This window comes from Mobula birostris, chromosome 27 (assembly GCF_030028105.1).
Source record: "Mobula birostris isolate sMobBir1 chromosome 27, sMobBir1.hap1, whole genome shotgun sequence".
Lineage (NCBI taxonomy): Eukaryota > Metazoa > Chordata > Chondrichthyes > Myliobatiformes > Myliobatidae > Mobula > Mobula birostris.
Genome location: NC_092396.1, coordinates 4,399,510 through 4,422,430, shown reverse-complemented (window position 1 = coordinate 4,422,430; position 22,921 = coordinate 4,399,510). Strand labels below are relative to the sequence as shown.

At 44.9% G+C, this 22,921-nt stretch overlaps 1 protein-coding gene across 4 annotated transcripts in view; it reads left to right on the top strand.

Moving 5' to 3' along the window:
• The window catches only part of agrn (agrin), a 546,801-nt gene that overhangs the window by 370,633 nt on the left and 153,247 nt on the right, over window positions 1-22,921 (top strand). For all 4 annotated transcript variants that reach the window (XM_072245169.1, XM_072245168.1, XM_072245171.1 and 1 more), the window contains 3 exons: window positions 6,478-6,702; window positions 13,096-13,320; window positions 15,692-15,898. In XM_072245169.1, the coding sequence (XP_072101270.1) occupies window positions 6,478-6,702; window positions 13,096-13,320; window positions 15,692-15,898 (657 nt within the window). The remainder of the gene's footprint in view (window positions 1-6,477; window positions 6,703-13,095; window positions 13,321-15,691; window positions 15,899-22,921) is intronic.

Here is a 22,921-nt window from a genome sequence, read left to right as displayed (position 1 = left end):
TTTTCTGTTTCTTTAATCCTTTTTGTGCCCTTGCGGATGAAAGGAACTCAGTGTTGGAGAGTAATAGGGAAGAGTCATTGCCAATAGATGAAACAATACCCTCAGTATTGGCATCAATCATTCTCAGGTCAGGTTTAGCTTCAAACTCGTGGGAGTACGCATCTCATAAAACCTCTCTTGGTCCCAGAACACACTCTACACAGTCAGGAAAACTCTTCACTTTCTGAGAATCACATTCAATATCCCTGGCAAATGGCATGAAATTTGTTGTTTTGCCACAGCAGTACATTGCAATTCATAATAATAAAATACTATACATTACATATATTAATTATATATAATTAAATTCAGTAAGTAGTGTATAAAGAGAGAAAAAATTAAGCACGAGGAAATCTGCAGATGCTGGAATTTCAAGCGACACACTTAAAAGTTGCTGGTGAACGCAGCAGGCCGGGCAGCATCGCTAGGAAGAGGTACAGTCGACGTTTTGGGCCGAGACCCTTCGTCAGGACTAACTGAAAGAAGAGCTAGTAAGAGATTTGAAAGTGGGAGATCCAAAATGATAGGAGAAGACAGGAGGGGGAGGGATGGAGCCAAGAGCTGGACAGGTGATTGGCAAAAGGGATATGAGAGGATCATGGGACCGGAGGCCTAGGGAGAAAGAAAAGGGGGAGGGGGGAAAACCCAGAGGATGGGCAAGGGGTATAGTGAGAGGAACAGAGGGGAAAAAAAGGAGAGTGAGAGAAAGAATGTGTGTATATAAATAAATAACAGATGGGGTATGAGGGGGAGGTGTGGCATTAGCGGAAGTTTGAGAAGTCAATGTTCATGCCATCAGGTTGGAGGCTACCCAGACGGAATATAATGTGTTGTTCCTCCAACCTGAGTGTGGCTTTATCTTTACAGTAGAGGAGGCCGTGGATAGACATATCAGAAAGTAAGGTAGAGTTCATAGGTTCATTATCCGTTCAGAAATCTAATGTTGGAGAGGAAGAAGCTATTGCTGAAGCATTGAGTGTGTGTCTTCAGACTCCTATACTTCCTCTTTGATGGTAGCAATGAGAGGAGGGTATATTCAGGACGATGGGGGCCGTTAACAATAGATGCGACCTTTTTAAGCATCACCTTTTGAAGCTATCCTTGATGCTGGGGAGGTTGAAGAGAGCAGGACAATGTACGTCTAAACTCACATCATTCTACAGTTGCGCAGTAGAGGGCATCTAATTGCTGCATCACTGCTTGGTACGAAACCTGCATTTCAGTGGACAGGAAGGCTGGTCAAGACTGTCTAATGCATCACTGGCGCCAGCCCACCTGCCATCAAGGACATACTGTATATACAGAAAGGTGCCGGAAAAGGGCCAGTAACATCATGAAGGATCCCACCCACCCTGCTCACGGACTGTTTGTCCCACTCCCATCATGGAGGAGGCTGCGTTGCATCCACACCAGGACCACCAGACTCAAAAACGGTTACTTTCCCCAAGCAGTAAGACTGATATTATTTGTTAATTTACTGGTGGTAATATTACTTTATATGTTATGTGTGTGAGGTATATGTAGCTTGGTGCGGAAGAACATTGTTTTGTTGGCAGTATACTGTGTATGGTTGAATGGTAACAAACTGAACTTGAACTTGTAGAGGGAGAATGACTGGGGGTCAGAAAGCTCAAGATCAGGTTTAAATGTGACTGCATCAATAACAAAGGCAGTGAGAGGTTTTGCTGTTGACATCATTGAGGCTGTCAGCTGGCAGTGGGACAGATTGTCTCAGGAGCTGTGTTGGCACTGAAGCACGACCACAACCAGACCACCTAATTGAATCAATTAGTATTCACTTCATTAATCTTCTCAATTATGTATCCAACATTCTTGTTTAAAGTTCTGGAATTATTTAATTCTTCAGTAAACGGGTTCAGAGGTGTAGTCTGGTCTGGAACCAAGTTCTGGTGATTCCCTCATCAGTGCTAAACATAGAAGATATGCCATAGAACATGCTATCATGTTTGCTGTTGTGTGCTGGGGCAGCAAGCTGAGGGTGGCAGACACCAACAGAATCAACAAACTCATTCGTAAGGCCAGTGATGTTGTGGGGATGGCACTGGACTCTCTGACAGTGGTGTCTGAAAAGAGGATGCTGTCTAAGTTGCATGCCATCTTGGACAATGTCTCCCATCCACTACATAATGTACTGGTTGGGCACAGGAGTACATTCAGCCAGAGACTCATTCCACCGAGATGCGGCACTGTGCGTCATAGGAAGTCATTCCTGCCTGTGGCCATCAAACTTTACAACTCCTCCCTTGGAGGGTCAGACACCCTGAGCCAATAGGCTGGTCCTGGACTTATTTCATAATTTACTGGCATAATTTACATATTACTATTTAACTATTTATGGTTCTTTTATTATTTATGGAGCAACTGTAACGAAAACCAATTTCCCCCAGGATTAATAAAGTATGACTATGACTGTTACAGCACAGTACAGACCCTTAGGCCCACAATGTAGTAGTGAGTTTTTAACCTAATCCAAGATCAATCTAACCCTTCCTCCAGCATAGCTCTCCATTTTTGTTTTATCATCCATGTGCCGATCTGAGAGTAGTCTCTTATATATCCCTAACGTATCTGCCTCTACCATCACCCATGGAAGGGTGTTCCACACACCCACCACTCTCTGTAAAAGACCTACCTCTGACATCCTCCCCCCCCCCCACAGTAGTTTCCTCCAATCACCTTAAAATTATGCTCCCTTGTGTTAGCCACTTCCACACTGGGGAGAGAAGTCTCTGGTTGTCCACTCTATCTGTGTCTCTCATCAGCTGACTTTCACCTTCAGCTACCACTTTTTTTGGAATCCGGCATTACAGGTGGTAAACGGCATGACAGAAGTCTTACTGTTCTCCACAGAGAACCCATAAGCCAGGGCTCTCAGTTATCCATCCACAGACCAAAGCTCACTCTGTATCCAAAGCTGTTCCAGGCTTCCAGTGCCTTGTCTCCTAAGAGAAAATGGAACATAGAACTATGGGACAGTACAGGCCCTTTGGCCCACAATGTTCTGCTGATCTTGTGCCTGTTCTAAAATCAATCCAACTATTTCCTCCCACGCTTTTCTTTCATCCATGTGTCTATCAAAGAGTCTGTAATCTTGTACATTAATAGTTCTCTGAATCTGCATAGCCGTGATGCTGCAGTATGCAGTTTTTTTATTGCATGTCTATTTCACTGTACTTGTACACAGGACAACAAACTTGCATGCAACATGGCTGTAAGATCCCAAATGAAAGCAATCAAATACCACTATGAGTTTGACCTTATGTCACCCTGACCTCGCTCTAACTCCTTTGAGTTTGCACTCTTACCCTTGACCCTCCTCTGTCATCCTGACCTTTCTCTCTTCCCATTGGTCTTAAGTCACCCTTGACCTTGAAATCTTACCCTTTTACTTCCACTGTCAACTTCCAGTCTTGTACAGTCACCCTCTGCCCCAGTTTATCGTTATTGCTTGACCTTGGACTATCTCGATGTAACTCAGTTTTGTGAGATAAGCATTTCACTATACTTCAGTACGCAGGACAATATTAAATTTATAACGATCTGAGCAAGTCAGGCAACATCTAGGGAGGGGAATGAACAGTTGACAAATCTAGTCCATATTTCTTCATCAGGATATGATGAAGGGTTTCAGCCTGAAATGTCAACTGTTTATTTCCCTTCTTAGATGCTGCCCGACTTGCTAAGGTCCTGCAGCATTTTTGTGTGCATTGATCAAGATTTCCAGTATCTGCAGAAACCTTTGTGTTAATAATAAATTAATTCTGACTTGAAGCATAGTTTGAACTAACACTCAACCTAACAGGGATAATTGTTGATAAACAGCATAGTTTATATATGCGATAGTAACTGTACTGTTGTGAGCAATCTCGGCCCCTTATTGTGCTGGCATTGGAGAGGGTCCAGAGATGCTTCACAAGAATTATCCTGGGAAAGAAAGGGTTAACATATGAGAAGTGTTTGATAGCTCTGAGCTTGTAATCATGGGAGTTTAGAAGAATGGGGCAGGAGAGGGGGGATCTCAAACAAACCTTTCAAAAATTGAAAGGCCTAGGTAGTATGAATGTGGCGAGGATGTTCCCTATAGTGGGACAGTCTAGCACCAGAGGTCATAGCCTCTTAATAGAAGAATATCCCGTTAGAAAAATGATGAGGAGGAATTTCTTCAGCCCAGAGGGTGATTAATTGTGGAATTCATTGTGGAGGCCATGTCACTGGGTATATTTGAAGAGGAGGTTCACCAGGTTGATGCTGGAGATGAGGAGGTTAGACTATGAGGAGAGATTAGATTGCCTGGAACTATATTTAGTGGAATTCAGAAAAATGAGAGGGATCTTATAGAAATATATAAAATTATGAAAGGGATGGATAAGATAGAGGCAGGAAAGTTGTTTTCAACTTTCCAACAAATGAGGGAACAGAACTCAAGATTTGGGAGAATAGATTTAAGATGAAGATGAAGAGAAACTGCTTTTCCCAGAGAGTAGGGAATCTATGGAATTGTCTGCCCAGCGATGTAGAAGAGGCAAACTCATTAACTGTACAGTCAGATATTTTTAACATAGCAAGGGGATTCAGGGTTGTGGTGAAAATGCAGGTACGTCCACGACCAGATCAGCCGCGATTTTATTGAATGATGGAACCAGCTCAACAGGACAGATGGCCAATTCCTTTTCTTATTTCTTAAGTTCTCAGATTCAGAATCAGAGTCAGGTTTAATATCTCCGGCATGTGTCATGAAATTTGTTAACTTAGTAGCAGCAGTACAATACAATACATGATAATATAGGAAAAAGTAAATCAATTAAGGTAAGTATATATATTTAATTAAATAGTTATATTAAAAATATTGCAAAAACAGAAATAATATTTTAAAAAGTGAGGTAGTGTTCATGGGTTCAATGTCCATTTAGGAATAGGATGGCAGAGGGGAAGAAGCTGTTCCTGAACCGCTGAGTGTGTGCCTTCAGGCTTCTGTACTTCCTACCCTCGTTCCAGATGATAAAGTTGAGAAGAGGGCATATCCTGGGTAGTGGGGGTCCTTAATAATGGATGCCACTTTTCTAGGTGATCGCTCTTTGAAGATGTCTTGGACACTACTGAGGCTAGTACCCAAGATGGAGCTGACTAATTTTACAATCCTTTGTGGCTTCTTTCAATCCTGTGCAGTAGCACCTCCACCACCAACCCCCCACATACAGATGGTGATGCAGCCTGTCAGAATGTTCTCCAAAGTACACCTGTAGATGTTTTCGAGTGTTTTAGGTGACAAACCAAATCTCCTCAAACTCCTAATGAAATATAGCTGCTGTCTTGCCTTCTTTATAGCTGCAATGATATGTTGAAACCAGGAACTTGCAATTGCTCACTCTCTCCACTTCTGATCCTCAATGAGGACTGGCTTGTGTTCCCTCGTCTTACCCTTCCTGAAGTCCACAATCAGCTCTTTCAACTTACTGACGTTCAATGCAAGGTTGTTGCTGCAGCCCCACTCAACTAGCTGGTATATCTCGCTCCTGTGTGCCCCCTCGTCTCCATCTGAGATTCTACCAACAACGGTTGTATCATCAGCAAGTTTATAGATGGCATTTGAGCCACACAGTTGTGTGTATAGAGAGAGTAGAGCAGTGTGCTAAGCACACACCCCTGAGGTGTGCCAGTTGTGATCGTCATCAAGGAGGAGATATTACCAATCCACACAGACTGTGGTCTTCTGGTTAGGTCCAATTACAGAGGGAGGTACAGAAGCTCAGGTTCTGTAGCATATCGATCAGGACTGTGGAAATGATGGTGTTAACCGCTGAGCTATGGTCAACGAACAGCATCCTGACATAGGTGTTTGTATTGGCCGTGTGAAGAGCCATTGAGATTGCTTGTGCCATAGACTTACTGTGGTGATAGGTAAATTGCAGTGGGTCCAGATCCTTGCAGAGGCAGCAGTTGATTCTAGCCATGACCAACCTCTGAAAGCATTTTGTCACCGTAGATGAGAGTGCTACTGGATGATAGTCATCAAGGCACCTCACACTGCATTTCTTGGGCACTGGTATAACTGTTGCCCTTTTGAAGCAGGTGGGAGTTTCCGTCCGTAGCAGTGGGAGGTTGAAAATGTCCTTGAATACTCTTGGCAGTTGGTTGGCACAAGTTTTCAGAGCCTTACCAGGTACCTAATCTTATGATCAGTGCAAAATAAGTCCATTGTAGTGTGAAGTGGTCATAGCAAAAACAATGTGCAAAGTGGTCAAAGTGTTGTGCAGTTGTTTCAAGAACCGAAATGACGAAGGGAAGTCTTTTTACAGATGCTGCAGTATAATTCCAGTCCATACTGAGCTGAGAGAATAGGAGCCCCGCAGCTTGAGCCAAAACCCTCAGGTCAATTGCCCACATTGTAAGTAAACTCTGTCTGTTTGTGTTGCTCAGGTCTGAAGGATCCATGCAGTGACGTGACTTGTGGATTCGGCAGCTCCTGCATCCAGTCGTCCGACGGGCAGTCGGCCAAGTGTATCTGCCCCACCACGTGCAGCGGGCAGCCAGAGAAGGTGGTCTGTGGCAGTGACGGCCAGGACTACCGCAACGAGTGCGAGCTGAACAAGCACGCTTGCGACCAACATCGCAACATCTACAAGAAGTCCGACGGGTTCTGCGGTAAGTGGGCAGAGGCCGTCACCCTGACGAGTCCAAGTAACTGGGTAGTAAGGTCACAGTTTTTTGTGATGACATCACTCACCAAACACAATAAGATATTGGAGCAGAATTAAACATTTCGGACTATTGAGTTTGCTCCACCATTCCAACATGGCTGATTTATTATCTCTCTCCTGCCTTCTCCCTGTAAGCTTTGATGTCCTTATTAATCTAGAACCTATCAATCTCCACTTTAAGTATACCCACTGATTTTATTCTGTGGCAATGTCCACTGGAGGGTTGAGGCCCAGGGCCCCGTCCTAGATTTGGACGACCGTCCATGTGTGTGTTGGTGGGTCGGACGATGGAACAGGGCTGTTTTTTGCTGTTATTTTGTAGCTTGTTGTTCCGCTGATCATTGTGGTTATGCTATGTTGGTGCCAGAATGTGTGGTGACTCTTGCGGGCTGCCCCCAGGTTGCGTTGTTGTTATCACAAGCGAAGCTTTTCACCGTATGTTTTGGAATTCCACAGATCCACCACCCTCTGGCTAAAGAGGTTCCTCCTCAGCTCTGTTCTAAAGGGGCATCCGTCTATACTGAGGCTGTGCCCTCTGGTCCTAGACTCCCCCACTACAGGAAACATCCTCTCCGTGTCCATACATTCGATACATTTCAGTCAGAACCTCCTCCAGTCTTCTAAACTCCAGCACTGGAGCACAGGCCGAGAGCCATCAAATGCACCTCGTACATTAACCCGGGATCATTTTCGTGATTCTCCTCTGGACGCTCTGTCTAGTCCTTTCAATAATTGGGAGGTTTCAATGAGATCCCCTCCCATTCCTCTAAATTCAAGTGAGTACAGGGTTCAGAGTGTGAATTATGAGGAGACACCACATGGTACAGTATGACGCATCATGTTGTGCTGAACTAAAGAAACTAGCAAATTAAACACCAAACTAACTAATCCTTCTGCATTTACAACATTGTATTTGTCTCCACCACCACCTCAGCAGCATATCCCAGCCACCCACCACTCCCTTGAATGTTCCCCTTTTCCGCTTAAATGCATGCCCTCTGTGAGTGGACACCTCAACCCTGGGGAAAGAGATATTCCCTGTCTACTCTGTCTATGCCTCTCATTATCTTATATACTTTGATCGGGTCTCCCCTGAGCCTACACTGCTCCAGAGAAAACAGCTCAAGTTGGTCCAGCCTCTGGAATGGGTTGGTAAGAAGATTAGGAGGAGCAGCATCATCCAGCATGGAACCAGGCTGTTTAGCACAACTGGTCTAGGCTGACTGTGTTGCCAAGCGAGCTAGTCTCATCTGTCCACGTTTGGCCCATAGCCCCTCTAAATCTCACCTGCCATGTGCTTACCTAGATGGCTTTAAAATGTTGCCTGCTTATTTATTTATTTATTTATTTATCTACTGATTGATTGATAGATAAATAAATAAGCAACAGTTAAAAGCCTTCTATTTATTGATTGATAGAGATGCATCACAGAATCAGCCCTTCCTCACACTTCGAGCTGCGCCAGGCAGCCATCCCCGAATTAACCATAGCCTAATCACAGGACACTTTACAATGATCAATTAACCTATCAACGGGTACGCCTTTGGATGGTGGGAGGAAACCGGAGCACCCGGAGGAAATGCACATGGTCACGGGGAGAAGAGACAGCAGTGGGGATTGAACCCGGGTTGCTGGTACTGTAAAGCGTTGTGCTATCCACTACACTGCCTTGCCACCCTAAATGTGGCTAATGTGCCTGCCTCAGTCACTATTTCTGGCAGCTCGTTCCAAATACGCACTGCTGTCCATGTGAAGAAGCTGCCCCTGATGTCCCTTTCAAATTCCTTGCCTCTGACCCTAAACCCATGCAGAACGACCATTGGGAAATGGGACTGATCGTCAAAAGGCCAGTTCGGCTCCCATCTTCCTAACATTCCAGGATTCCAAGGCTAACTCATGCCAATAAATCTTTGTTCTTTACTAAATGGTGTTTGTTCACTTGAGTTTGACTTTCCAAGGTTTATTCTACACTGGAGGATATTTATCCAAAGATGCTAGCACAGGACTTTCCATTACCCACTGAGCTCAAAGCTCTCAATTCACGCCACAGGTAATTCCCTGAATTGCTCTACGGACTTCTAGGCCGATGGTACTTACTGCCACAATTCACCCAGTCACCTGCTGATGGCCTCACTGTATAACTACACACCCTGGCAGCGTTCCTGCCTATTGCTGTGCCTACTCTAAGATAGTTCAAAGTTCAATGTAAATTTATAATCAGAATACATATACATCACCTTATGCCATATTGAGATTCATTTCCTTGCAGACATTTACAGGAAAATAAAGAAATAAAATAGAATTTATGAAAAATCATACATAAACAAGGACCAACTGTTACGTACCCCGTAACTGGGTTGCCAAACCAGCAGAAATGGATCACTCAGTTGGAGTCTGGATTACTAGATCTAAGAAAGTTTTATTAAAGAAACAAGCAACACAGTAATCGAAAGGATAATAAATGCAACAGTTCAGCAATGATAAACACACATGTGCACAGAATTAAGATAACAGGATCAATCAAGCTCTATTGTTGTCTAGGGGTAAATGACCAATTTCAAAGTGACACAAAGTCCAGTTCAATTTAGTTCAGTTCGCAGTAATCGTTGCCATGGCGATGGACAATGTGGGGGTAGGAGAGAGAGAACAAGAACGAATGACCATTCAAAACGGCTTCCACACACAGACCTGCGATATTGCTCACAAGCAGCTTTCGGGCGAGTCCTTTGTGATGTCACCTGAGGTCACTGACTGTGACCCCTCCTCCAGATGCGGTCGATCCTCTGCAGTGAACCTGGCACCCAAGCAAGGGAGGACACACACCGGGTTCCCGCTGATTGTACCTTTCCACCCTGTGCGTCTATGGCTTGGTTCCGCAACCAGCCTTCCAAAACGACTCCCGCCGACTTGCGGGGGGGGCACCGCTTCCAGGGTCTCATTATCTCGTGGTGTCGTGTGTCTCCTGCCTTAGCGAACCTGTCCCTTTTTATCCCCCTGCTGGGGTATCGCCTGTCCATCACTTCAAACAGTTCAGCGTTCAAAGGGGGAGCTGCTCTAGACAGCTCTCTCTCCCGTCCCTTCATTACACATCTCCAAATCGCCTGTCCATCACTTCAAACAGTTCAGGGTTCAAAGGGGGAGCCGCTCTAGACAGCTCTCTCTCCCGTCCCTTCATTACACATCTCCAATTGCTGCATCATTGTCTTCCTTATCTCTCTCTCTCCCGAAGACAGGTGGCAGACCAACTGCTGATCACACAGGACAGCTAACATCTATGTGTATTCTTGTCACACAACAAACACCCAATGTGCAAAAGAAGCCAAATTGTGCGAATATAATCTGTAATACTGAGAAATTTGTTGTGGTGTCCTCGAAAGTGAGCCTATAGGTTGTGGAATCAGTTCAGTGTTGAGGTGGGTGAAGTTCTTTTTAGATTATGAGAACACTCAGTCCTCTTTTATTGTCATTTAGAAATGCATACATGCACTAGGAAATGATACAATGTTCCTCCAGAGTGATATCACAGAAAACAGGACAGACCAAAGACTAACACTGACAGAACCACATAATTTTAACATATAGTTACAGCAGTGCAAAACAATACCGTAATTTGATAAAGAACAGACCATGGGCACGGTAAAAAAAAGTCTCAAGTCCTGATCGACTCCCGAGTCCCCGATAGCAGGCGGCAAAAGGGAGAAACTCCCTGCCATAAACCTCCAAGGCACCGACAACTGCCGATGCCTTGGAATCAGCCGACCACAGCCGACACCGAGTCCGTCCATCGGAAAACTTTGAGCCTCCAACCAGCCCCTCCGGTATAGCCTCCCGAGCGCCTTCGACCTAGCCCTGGCCGCCGAATCAAGCAAAGCCGAGGATTCGGGGCCTTCTCCTCCGGAGACTCCGGTTACCACACAGTAGCAGCGGCAGCGAAGCGGGCATTTCAGAAGTTTCTCCAGTTGTTCCTCCATACTCTCACGTCTGTCTCCATCAAATCAGAATTGTGCATGGTCCCCTACTTGACAGATTACAGATATCATTCACCGGAGAGGCCGCGCGCGCTGTGTCACGCTGCCATCTTCTCCTCCTCCAATTATCAGTTACCAGTTATCCATACTGGTTCAAGAAAGTGATGGTTGAATGGTAATAGCTGTTCCTGAACCTGGTGGTGTGGGACCTGAGGCTCCTGTGGCTCCTTCCCAACGGCAGCAGTGAGAAGAGAGCATGTCCTGGACAGTGGGGGTCCCTGATGATGGATTCTGCTTTTTTATAGTAGCACTCCTTGTAGATGTCTCAATGGTGTGAAGCTGAATGAGAATAGAAGGTCAAAGTTCAAAAGTTTAAGGTAAATTTATTGTCAAAGTAGGTATATGTCACCATATACTACCTTGAGGTTCATTTTCTTGCAGGCATTCACAGTGGACCAGTGAAATGCAATGGAATCAATGAAAAACTACACACAAAGAAACACTGACAAATAACTAATGTTTAAAAGATGGTGGAAAACAGTGATTCAAATTAGCAAAATGCTTTACAAAGCAAAACACCTTTATATTCACGAGTTTTAAGGCATTATTCAGCCATGAGGACAAGTTACCCCTGAACTAAGCGGAAAGGCAAGATTCAATTGATTAGAGTGAATTTCAGAATCAGATTCAAGTTTTTTTACCACTGACATATGATAGTTCACACCGGCCTGTACAGGAGAAAGGACGTGGAAGAGTAATCTGCAAGACCCGTCAAACCTGACCTCCCTAGTCAATATGGCTGGGGCTGATCAGCCCCAGTCCTTGTTTCTGTTTTTCCCTCAGTTCCCTATAGCCCTCAATTGTCCAATCAGTCTCCTTGCCGTTGGAGACAAATATACAGAAAGGTGGCAGGAAAGTGCCAGTAAGATCACGAAGGACCCCACCCACCCTGCTCATGGACTATTTGTCCCACTCCCCTCACGGAGGAATCTATGTAGCATCTGCACCAGGATCACCAGGCTCAAAAACAGTTACTTTCCCCAAGCAGTGAGGCTGATCAACACCTCCACCGACTAACCCACCCCTCCACACCCCCAACCACCACTACTTTATCATTTCCCGTCAGAGTCACCTTATGTACAGAGTCTCCTGTGCCTAGTGTCACTTTATGGACATACAATCAATCTGTGTATATAAGCTATTTTTTTGTATTTATTTTTGGTTTTTTATTATTGTGTTCTTTATCTTTGGTAGGAATTTTTTGGTGCTGCAAAGGGACAATTATTTTGTACTCCTGTACACCTTTGTGTAGGAAATGATGTTAAACATTGAATCTCCTACTGCCAGACTCACGGACAGCTTCCATCCCACTGTGATCAGACTGTTGAACAAACCTCTCATTTGCTTGAAGTGAATTCTTGATTCCCCCAGTCCACCTCACTGTGACCTCTGCACCTCACTGTCTCCCTGCAGTGCACTCTCTCTGTAACTGTAACACTTCATTCTGTATTCTGTTACTGTTTTACCTTTCTCTACCTCAATGCACTGTGTAATGAATTATGTATGTGAACAGTATGCAAGGCAGGTTTTTCCACTGTATCGCAGTACATACTACAATTATAAACCAATTCACCCGTGTGGTTAGTACAAAGATTATTCACTGTATCTCAGTGCATGTGACAATAACATATCAACAAGTGTCAGTCTACTTTCTACACAAATAGATACTCAGTGGGCACTTTATTACACTTTATTACCTAATAAAGTGGCTACTGGTGTATGTTCATGGTCTTCTGCTACCTTAGCCCATCCACATCAAGGTTCGACAAGCTATGCATTCAGAGATGCTCCTCTGCACACCACTGTTGTAACGTGTGGTTATTTGAGTTACTGTCGCCTTCCTGTCAGCTTAAACCAGCCTGGTCATTCTCCTCTCAATAACAAGGTGTTTTTGCCCACAGAACAGTCACTCACTAGATGATTTTTGTTTATATCACGTCTTTCTCTATGAACTCTAGAGACTGTTATGAGTAAAAATCCCAGGATATCAGCAGTTTCTGAGATACTCAAACCACCCAGTCTGGCACCAACAATCATTCTGCAGTCAAAGTCACTTAGATCACATTTCTTCCCCATTCTGACATTTGGTCTGAACAACAACTGAACCTCTTGACCACGTCTGTATGCTTTTATGCATTGAGTTGCTGCCACCTGATTGGCTGATTAGATATTTGCACTAACGAGCAGGTGTACCCAATAAAGTGGCCACTGAGTGTACCTCCCTTTGTAAGAGTGTAGCCAGCAGGAGTGGAGTGGAACGGCATGGGGGCCCTCACTGATTTTTTTCAGGTTTACTGTGTTGCACACAGACCCCTGCAAAGACGCTCAGAGTGACCTGAACCAGGCATGCCGAGTACAGCCAAGAATGCGCAAGCCAGAGGTGCTGTCACGACCGGAGAGCTGCCCAAAGGAGGACAAGCCCGTCTGTGCCGATGATGGTCAGACCTATGACAGCTTGTGCGTCATGGAGAGGATGGGAGCGCTCAAAGGCATCAACCTCCAGAAGATTCGCTTGGGACCCTGCCTGCCCAGAGGTGAGCAGTTAGACCGTAAGACATAGGAGCAGAGTTAGTGTAACACTCACGGGATGCTGACGATCACAGCAGGTCAGGCAGCATATTGGGATAGGAATAAAGAGCTGACATGTCGGGCCGAAACTTATCGTCAGGAATGAGCAGCGGTGTATGACCATTTGGCCCATTGAGTCTGCTCCACCATTCTATCACGACTCGTAATCTCAGCCTTCTCCTGTAACCATAGACATTCATACTCATCAAAAACCTATCAGTCTCTGCTTTAAATATACCCTATGATGTGGCCTCCACAGCCATCTTTGACAGTGAATTCCACAAATTCACACTCTCTGGTTAAAGAGATTCCTCCTCATTTCTGTTCTAAATGGACGTCCTTCTATTCTGATGCTGTGCCCTCTAGTCCTAGACTCCCCCATTATAGGAAACATCCTCTCCATATCCACTCTATCCAGGCCTTTCAATGTTCAATAGCTTTCAATGAGGTCCCCCCTCATTCTTCTAAACTCCTGTGTGAACAGGCCCAGAGCCATCAAATATTCCTCATGTATCACCCCTTTCATTCCTGGGATCATTGTCATGAACCTCCTTTGGGGCCTCTCCAATGCCAGCACGTGCTTGTGCCAAGGGGCACAAAGCTGCTCACAATACTGCTCCCAAGTGTGGGCTGACCAGTGCTTTATAAAACCTCAGCTGTTGGGGTTGATTTGGCTTAACAAATGGTCCTGAGTTCTATTTCAGCACTTGATCAGATGATTAAACTTGAGCCTTTCGGCAAATTTTACAACAGAAGATCTTAATTGTCTGTGCTTCCCTCAAAACTTATTTTCTCACTGGCCTGAAGCCAAACTAGTTACAGGAGGTGAGCTTGCTGTAGAATTTGTTCTCAAGAAGTGGCTGACCTTGAGAAAGTCACACCAAGAAGGTTTGTTCCCAAGGAGTAAGTGCTAATATTGCAGCAATTATTTTCAGTTCGGCTGGCATTCCCCACCATCCCAGGAGCAACAGGGTCAACAACAGAACAATGTATTGGAGTTAGCAATGAGCTTCCCATATCCAAAGAGAAAGAACTAACTGCATAGTCTTTAACCATCTTCTACTGGGCACTGGTTTTGAATTTCTGGATTTATTGAACTTTGTTTCTTGGCCTGCTGGATTTTAATTTAAAGCTCAAGACTGATGCTGCGGAACTTTAAGCCCTGAGTTAGAGGTAAAGGTTAAATAGTTGGGTTGAGTTGTTCTCTGATCTCGGCAATCCAATTGCAAACGTTTCATTAACATACGAGGCACTTTAATTTGTGATCTGTCCTCCAAATGCTTGGATTTTCAATCAGCTGATTGGTCATTATTACGGAAACTCAATTGTGATATAGGAAGGGGATCTCATTGCTGATTGGTTGAGTGGCGAACTCTGTGCATTGTGGTCTGGAATTTTACCTGCATCAGCTAATATATAGGATCGAGATCTACGTGTGTTTACAGAATTGTTCGAGGAAAACAATGCTTCTCTGAATTCTCTTGCATGCTGCGTGCTTGCGTGCGCCGTGACTTAAAATGATGCCCAGTCCAATTTATGCCCCTCTCGATCTTCATGGGTAGTGGCTAGAGAAAGCTGGCCATCCTACTTCATAGCCACGTAGATCGAGACCACAGTGTACAGAGTTCGCCACACAACCCATCAGTGATGAGATCTCCTCCCTATATCACAATTAAGTTTCCGTAATGACGACCAATCAGTATATAAAGGCCAAGCATTCAAAGGACACACCACAAGTTAGCAGTGTACTGACATGTGTCCTCGTATGGTGACAAAATGTTTGCAAATAAATTGCCAAGATTGGAGAACAGCTCAACCCAACTGTCAACCACCTGAGGTACACATTTTACGAGTTATTTCCAAAGGTTAAGTAGGTTAAGACTATCTTCACTGGAGTGCAGGAGAATGAGGGGGGATCTTACAGAGGTGTACAGAACAATGAGGGATATAGAAAAGGTGAATAATTGCTGGCTCTTTCACCTCAGTTTGGGTAAGATGAGAACAGAACTAGAGGTCATAGGTTTAGGGTGAAAGGTGAAATATTGAAGGGGAACCTGAGGGGCAATTTTGTCACTCAGAGGGTAGAGCGAGTGTAGAATGGGCTACTAGTGAAAGTGGTGGATGCAGGTTCGATTCCGACCTGTAGGAGATGTTGGCATAAGCACGTGGTGGGAAGGGTGTGGAGGACTCTGGTTCACAGGACTAGGCAGAATATCAGTGTGGCACAGGTTAGATGGGCCGAAGGGTCTTTCTTTGTGCTCTATGACACTATGACTGTGTCTTTGCCATTAGACACAGCACCGTGGGATTAATATCTGCTCACTCTCTTCATTACAGACAAGTGTCAGGAAGAGTGCAAGTTCAACGCCGTGTGCCTCAACCTGCGGGGGAGCGTCCGCTGCTCGTGCGACCGCATCGTGTGCGACGGGGCTTACAAGCCCGTGTGTGGTCAGAACAGCCAGAGTTACAACAACGACTGCGAGCGCAAGCAAGCGGAGTGCCTGGAGCAGACGTCCATCCCAGTCAAGCACCAGGGCCCTTGCGGTAAGCAGCCGTGGAGCCTCGCTGCCCAATCACCCTGCCTGGATGTGCAGCTCTGCCGTAAAAATGGTGGTGCGACTTCAAGATCCTTTCTTTGTGTTCTCAATGTTGTCTTCTCAACTCCGTCGGCGTAACATTGCTGTGAAATTCCTGTTCTCCATATTTCCATTTCCCTTCTGAACCCATCTGCCATCTTGTCTCATTTGCGCATGCCCGCCACCCTTGGTAGTGCCAGACCACATTCCATACCCGTGCCGCCTTTTCGAGAGTGTCTTGTTTCGTTTGTTTCAAATGTGTTTTCTCATATGCAGTGTCTCACTGGCGACCACCTCTCTTTGTCTTGTCTGGGAAGCTGTCCGATCACAGTCGGAGCGGCGCGTCACTCTCTCTGCGAGTTCAACCTCTGACCTTACCCGTGAGGGCTCTTCGGACCTTGAATATGACCTTACCGGACCAGGGTCAGGAGAAGTTGTCACGTGAGGGGAAAGGTCAGGCTGTCCCCTGACAGAAAAGGATTTGCATTGTAGTATATAACTTCCTCAACTGGAAAATGAACTGATGGTAAAAAAAGGAAGCCATCAAAACCCCACCCTTTCGTTATAGGACACTAGAACAGCTCTTTTCTCAGTATAAGACCTCTTGATCACTTATAATGAATTATGATGTTTCTAAAGCTGTGAATTATTACATAATTTTTCCATGAATATGACCCCAAGCTATTGAAGTGTTTTGTCTTCTATGTTCTGCTAATGAGGATCTTGAGAGCTTCTATAAAGATGGAGGCCTCTTCTTGATCAGAATGCATTTGATTTTCCTGCCCTGATATTGTATTTTCTAAAAAGTCCTGCCTTCCAAACCAAAATGGGCACTGCACAGCAGAGTTCAGTTGAGTAGCCTCCAACTAGACAGCATGAATATCAATTTCTCCTTATGGTAAAAAAAATTCCCTCTCTTTCTACTCCCTACTCTGGCCTCTTACCTCTTCTCACCTGCCTATCACCTCCCCCTGAGTCCCCTCCTCCTTCCTCTTCTCCTCCGGTCCACTCTCCTCTCTAATCATATTCCCTCATCTCCAGCCCTTGACCTTTCCCACCCATCTGGCTTTTTCCAATCACCTTCAAGCCATCCTTCTTCCCCTCTTCCCCATCTTTTTATACTGGCATCTTCCCCCTTCCTTCTCAGTCATGAAGAAGAGTCTCAGCCCATAATGTCGATCGTTTATGCATTGCCATCGATGCTGGCTGACCTGCGGAGTTCCTCCAGCATTTTGTGTGGGTTGCTTCAGTTGGATTGGTTGGTGTCATAAAGCAGGCTTGTACTTCCTTGTGATTTTGTTCTTATAATGGCACAGAAGGAGGTTATTGGGCCCATCAGGTCCCTGCAGCTCCCAGTCCCATTCCCCCTCGTCCCTTCAAAGTTCAAAGTAAGTTGATACAGTACCTATCACCATATATACCTGAAGGGTCATTTTCTTGCAAGAATTCACAGTAGAATTTTTCTCCTCTATTCCTGCAATGTTTTCTTTCTGACATTGCTGTCTACTCCTATGGATTCTTTCTGACATTAACTTACACGACGGGGCATTTACAGTAGCCGATTAGCCTGCTAGTGTGTCGTTGGGATGAAGGTGGGAACCACAGTGGCCAGTGGGTGCAGAGATCATCTGCAAATTCTGCACGTGCGGCCCGTGGGACGAGGAGCGAGCTGGGGTCTCTGCAACTGAGGGAGAGCATTGACTCTCATCGAGTCATTCAGCACAGAAAATGGCAAACTCTGCAGAAGTTCTGTTCAAAGTTGTCACCATACACCACCTTGAAATTGATTTTCTTGCAGGTATTTACAGGAAAATAAAGAAATACAATAGAACTTATGAAAACCAATACATAAGAAAGACTGACAAATGACTAATGTGCAAAAGAATATAAATTGTGCAAATAATAACTAAATAATACTGAGAACATGAGTTGTAGAGTCCTTGAAAGCGAGTCCATAGGTTGTGGAATCAGTTCAGTGTTGAGGTGAGTGAAGTTACCCACACTGTTCCAGGACCCTGATGATTGAGGGTAACAACTGTTCCTGAACCGGGTGGTGTGGGACCTAAGACTCCTGGAGGGTGGGGCTCCTTGATGATGGATGTTGCTTTCTTGTGACAGCGCTCCTTTTAGATGTGCACAGTGGCGGGATGGGCTTCACCCATGATGGTTCAGGAGCCTGCTGGTTGAAGGGTAACGACTGTTCCTGCACCTGGTGGTGTGGGACCTGAGGCTCCTGTACTTCCTTCCTAATGGTAGCAGCAGTATCAGGGATTAATACTGAAGGTTCAAAGGTTCAAATTAATATCAGAGAACGTATACAGTATACAACCTGAAATCCTTACTCTTCAGTTCAATGGTAGGGAGGGTTCCACCTGTTATGGTTGTCGGGTAATATCTGTTCCTGAATCTGATGAAGGTGGCAGCAGATAATTAGCAGGGGCTGGGTTCAGATAGGTGAAAATAACAGAAGTGATTTGATGTGATTTTTAAACATTTTAGTGAATTTATTAGTTGAGACGATTCTGTTCCTGTCACCGGTCTTGTACAGAACACTTGTATGGTAATGTCTCGACAGATAGGAAAATGAAACTCCACTGCCCTCGGATTAGTATCAAACTGGGCCAGCAAATATTCACTCTTGCCTGAAATCAGAGCCTCAACCTAATTAGAGGCTCCAGTTCTAATCCAGCCAAGCTTGATGACCCTGTACTCTGATCCAAGTGACTGGCTCGGGCTCCCAGGATGCTAGTGGGTCACCTGTAATGTTAGCCTTATCTTGTACCAGATTGCTTTCAGTCAGATAATCCCAAATTGCCAGGGTGCCAGTCACAAAGAATGTTTTATAAGTACAGACAAGATCAGTGTTGAGGGATTTTGACGGCGCAGCAAGAAAATATACAAGTGTGCATTTATGCTTTGTTATCTCAGCATTATCTCAGAGATGGCCAAATGTTCTCCGGAGCCTGTGTTCACGGCATATCCCATAACCCGTCTCCCTTCTCGGCCAGTCCCCAAATCCCTGATAACCTGATAATTAGCAATCTCACACTTGTGGGCTCTAAACCCACGGTAGTGCTTGGCGTGATGCTATTACAGCACCAACGACCCGGGTTCAGTCCCACCACAGCGTGCAAGGAGCTTGCATGCTTCCCCTGTAACTGTGTGGGTTCCCTCTGCGTGCTCGGCTTTCCAACGACGTAGGTTAATTGTCAGATGTGCATAATTGGGCAATGTGGGCTCATTTTGTTACCATGCTGGATCTCTAAAAAATAACACTCAAACCCCCAAAGAGGAGAAAATTCCGAAGATTTAAATTCATGGGCCGTTATAGCACAGCAACAGGTCCTTCTGCCAGTCAAGTCCATGCCTGCCTGGTCTTCTGCATAGACCCATCTATTTACACCTGGACCATGGCCCCTTATTCCCCTTCTATCCATGTACAGGTACCTGTCCAAACATCTCCGAAATGTAGCAATCAAACCTGCATCCACCACATCCGCTGGCAGCTCATTCCACACTCTCACCACACTCAAATTGAAGAAGTTCCCTCTGAGATTCTCCTTCCACCTTTAACCTTTAAGCCTGCTTGCATTCATCCTATCTATCGTCATCACCATTACGTGCTGCATCGTATGACGTGGGCAATCAGATCTATTGACCATGATTGTTCTTGGCAAATTCTTCTACAAAAGTGGTTTGCCATTGCCTTCTTCTGGGCAGTGTCTTTACAAGGTGGATGACCCCAGCCATTATCAATACTCTTCAGAGATTGTCTGCCTGGCGTCAGTGGTCACGTAAACCAGGACTTGTGATCTGCACCAGCTGCTCATACGACCATCCACCACCTACTCCCATGGCTTCACGTGACCCTGATCGTGGAGCTAACCAGGTGTCACACCTTGTCCAAGGGTGACCTGCAAGCCAGTAGTGGGAAGAAGTGTCTTACATCTCCTTTGGTAGAAACGTATCTCCACTCCGCCACCACATCCTATCTATACCCCTCATAATTTTGTGTATCTCTGTAAGATTTCCCCTTATTTCCCTGAATTCCAGTAACAACCATCTGGTGAAGAAATTTGGCCTTGGCTCAATCCCACATGAGCAATTCCTATCCTGAGAATGTAGCCAACTTTCTCTTAAAGAGTAAACAGTATTTTGCAGCCACCTGCCAATCCCTCGTGAAATGAGTCACCTCTCAATCTGAAGTGAATGTAACTCACTTCCCTCAATCTTTTCTTATAAGACAATCCTCTCATCTCTGTGAATCACACTGTTTTCATATATATTTTTTTAAAAGAAAAAGTTCAATTTTAAACCCTCTTGAGTAAAGTTGTTTGTTTGTTGTGGAAATAGACGACATTACAGGTTATGTTATTGCATCCCCACTATCAGTAACCCTGTGGAGGGCTATGTAGGAGGGAAGGGCTAAATTGATCTTAGAACAGGTTAAAAGGTCAGCACAACATAGTGGGCCAAAGGGCCTGTACTGTGCTGTAGTGTTCTGTGTTCTATGGCATGTAAGCTAATTGGCAAACAGAGATGTAAGAGGATAGAGAGTCAGGATTACAGATGGGGGTGGGGGTGAGACAAAAGAAGGATTTGAACACAACAGGAATTTTAATTTTAATTGAGGCATTGCTTGTTAAATGGCCGGTGGGGCGTAATGAAGACAAAATAGGCAAACGTGATAGTACAAGTTTTTGAATGAAGTAACTCAATGCAACAGAGGTCTGGTGGGAAACCTTCATCAATTGACAGTATCGAGTAAACGCTACTCTGTTCAGGGCAGTGGCAGAAGTTCCGTATTTGCTAATTGAATCTTGTGTCTGTGGTTCCTGAATCCTTTCATAGGACGGAGAACACTACAGCACAGTACAGACCCTTCAGCCTGTGATGTGCCCACTTTTTAACCCAATCCAAGATCAATCTAACTCTTCCCTCCATCCATTTTTGTTTCCTATCAAAGAGATTCTTAAGTGTTCCTAATATATCTGCCTCTACCACCACCTCTGGCCATACACCCACCACTCTTGGTGTGAAAAACCTACCTTTACATCTCCCTCCAATCAACTTAAAGTTATTCCCCCTCGTATTAGCGGCACAGTAATGTAGTGGTTAGCACAACGCTTTACAGTACCAGTGACCCGGGTTCATTTCCTGCCACTCTCTGTAAGGAGTCTGTATGTTCTCCCCATGACCCCGTGGGTTTCCTGCAGATGTCCGGTTTCCTTCCATGGCCCGAAGACATACCAGTTGGTAGGTTGATTGGTCATTGTAAATTGTGCTGTGACAAGGCTGCAGTTATATCAGGAGTTGCTGGACAGTGTGGCTCTAAGAGTCAGAAGGATCGACTCTGCACTGAGTCCCAATAAGTAAATAAATAAATTTCTGCCCTTGGAGAAGGTATCTGGCTGACAACTCAACCTAAAACCTCTTAGCAGCTTGTACACCTCTTTCAAGTTACCTCTCATCTTCCTGCCGTCCAAGGCCTTAGCTCATAGGACATGTTCACCAATCCAGACAGCACCTGGTAAATCTCCTCTGCACCCTCTCTAAAGCATCCACATCCTTCCTATAATAAGAGAACTAGAACTGAACACAATATTCCAAGTGTAGTCTAACCAGAGTTCTGTAGAGCTGCAACATTACCTAATGGCTGTTGAACTCAATCCCCTAACTGATGATGAAGGCCAGCAAACCATATGTCTTCTTAATCATCCAATTAACTTGCCCGGCAACTTTGAGGGATTTATTGACGTGGATCTGAAGATCGCTCTGTCCTCCAGTCTGCATACAATCCTGCCATTAACCCTGTATTCTGCCTTTAAACTGGACCTTCCAAAGTGAAGCACTCCACTCTTTTCCAGGTTGAACAGTTGCATGGTTTGGGCATTGGAAGCCCAGGGAGTTGTGACATTGAATATTTTGGCTCTCCAATATCAGTGTGCCTATGTGTTCTTACAACAGTCATAATACCCCCTCCCCCACCGCTCCCCAGGCATGGATGTCCCTCTTCCCTTTGTCTTCATGCATCACAGCTGATTAAACTGTGCATATAATGGCTATCCTGTCACTTGGCACACCAGTTCTGAGTTGCTCCGTGTGCACGGCATGCAAGTTTGAATAAAGGACATTTTAAAAAGAAGCAGCAGCTTTCTAACAGACTGACAGTAAGCCAGACTGAAAGTGTTCTTTAGACAGATGCCAACTCCAGCACAAAGTGTCTCAACACTGGCCCATTACAGCCATGTCTCCCATTTTGATCATCCCAAAGTGACGCAGTTAGAGGATCGGCTCGTTCAGGTTGCTGCATTCCCAATTGGAGTGAATAGTATTTATTGATGAAGGAGAATTCTGTCCCCCTGTGTTGTTGAAGTATTTTAGCTTGCATCAGTCTGGCGTCCTCATTCCTCTAACTAATGGGTATGGTGTTGGCGTGTGAAAAACAGACTTAGCATTGCAAGCACCTTTCCTTATGTGAAAACAATTCACCTCCTGTCTGCACTTTCCTGAGGACCTTATTAAATTGACATGATGTGCAAAATCCTGAAGCAATTTAACCCTTTAGGATTGTTATCCGTTCCATTTCAATGAAGTTGCTGCCAATCCTGCTCGCGGATTAACTGCAAAGGATACAGACTTGCACTCTCTAAATAAGGATCATATTTTTGCCAAATTATGGTTCATGAAACCTGTGCAAGATTTTTGTGCTTGATTTTAAGCCAAAATGTTCACACACTTCTATTTTTATATAGTTATTTATTTAGAGATACAGCAAGGAACAGGCCCTTTGGGCTGCGCCTGCCAGCTACCCCTAATTTAACACTAGTATAATCACAGGAGAATTACCAATGACCAATTAACCTACTGACGGGTACATCTTTGGAGTGTGGGAAGAAACCAGAGCACCCGGAGGAAACCCATGCAATCCACAGGGAGAACATACAAACTTCTTACACACAAGGTCGGAATTGAACACCAAACTCTGAGA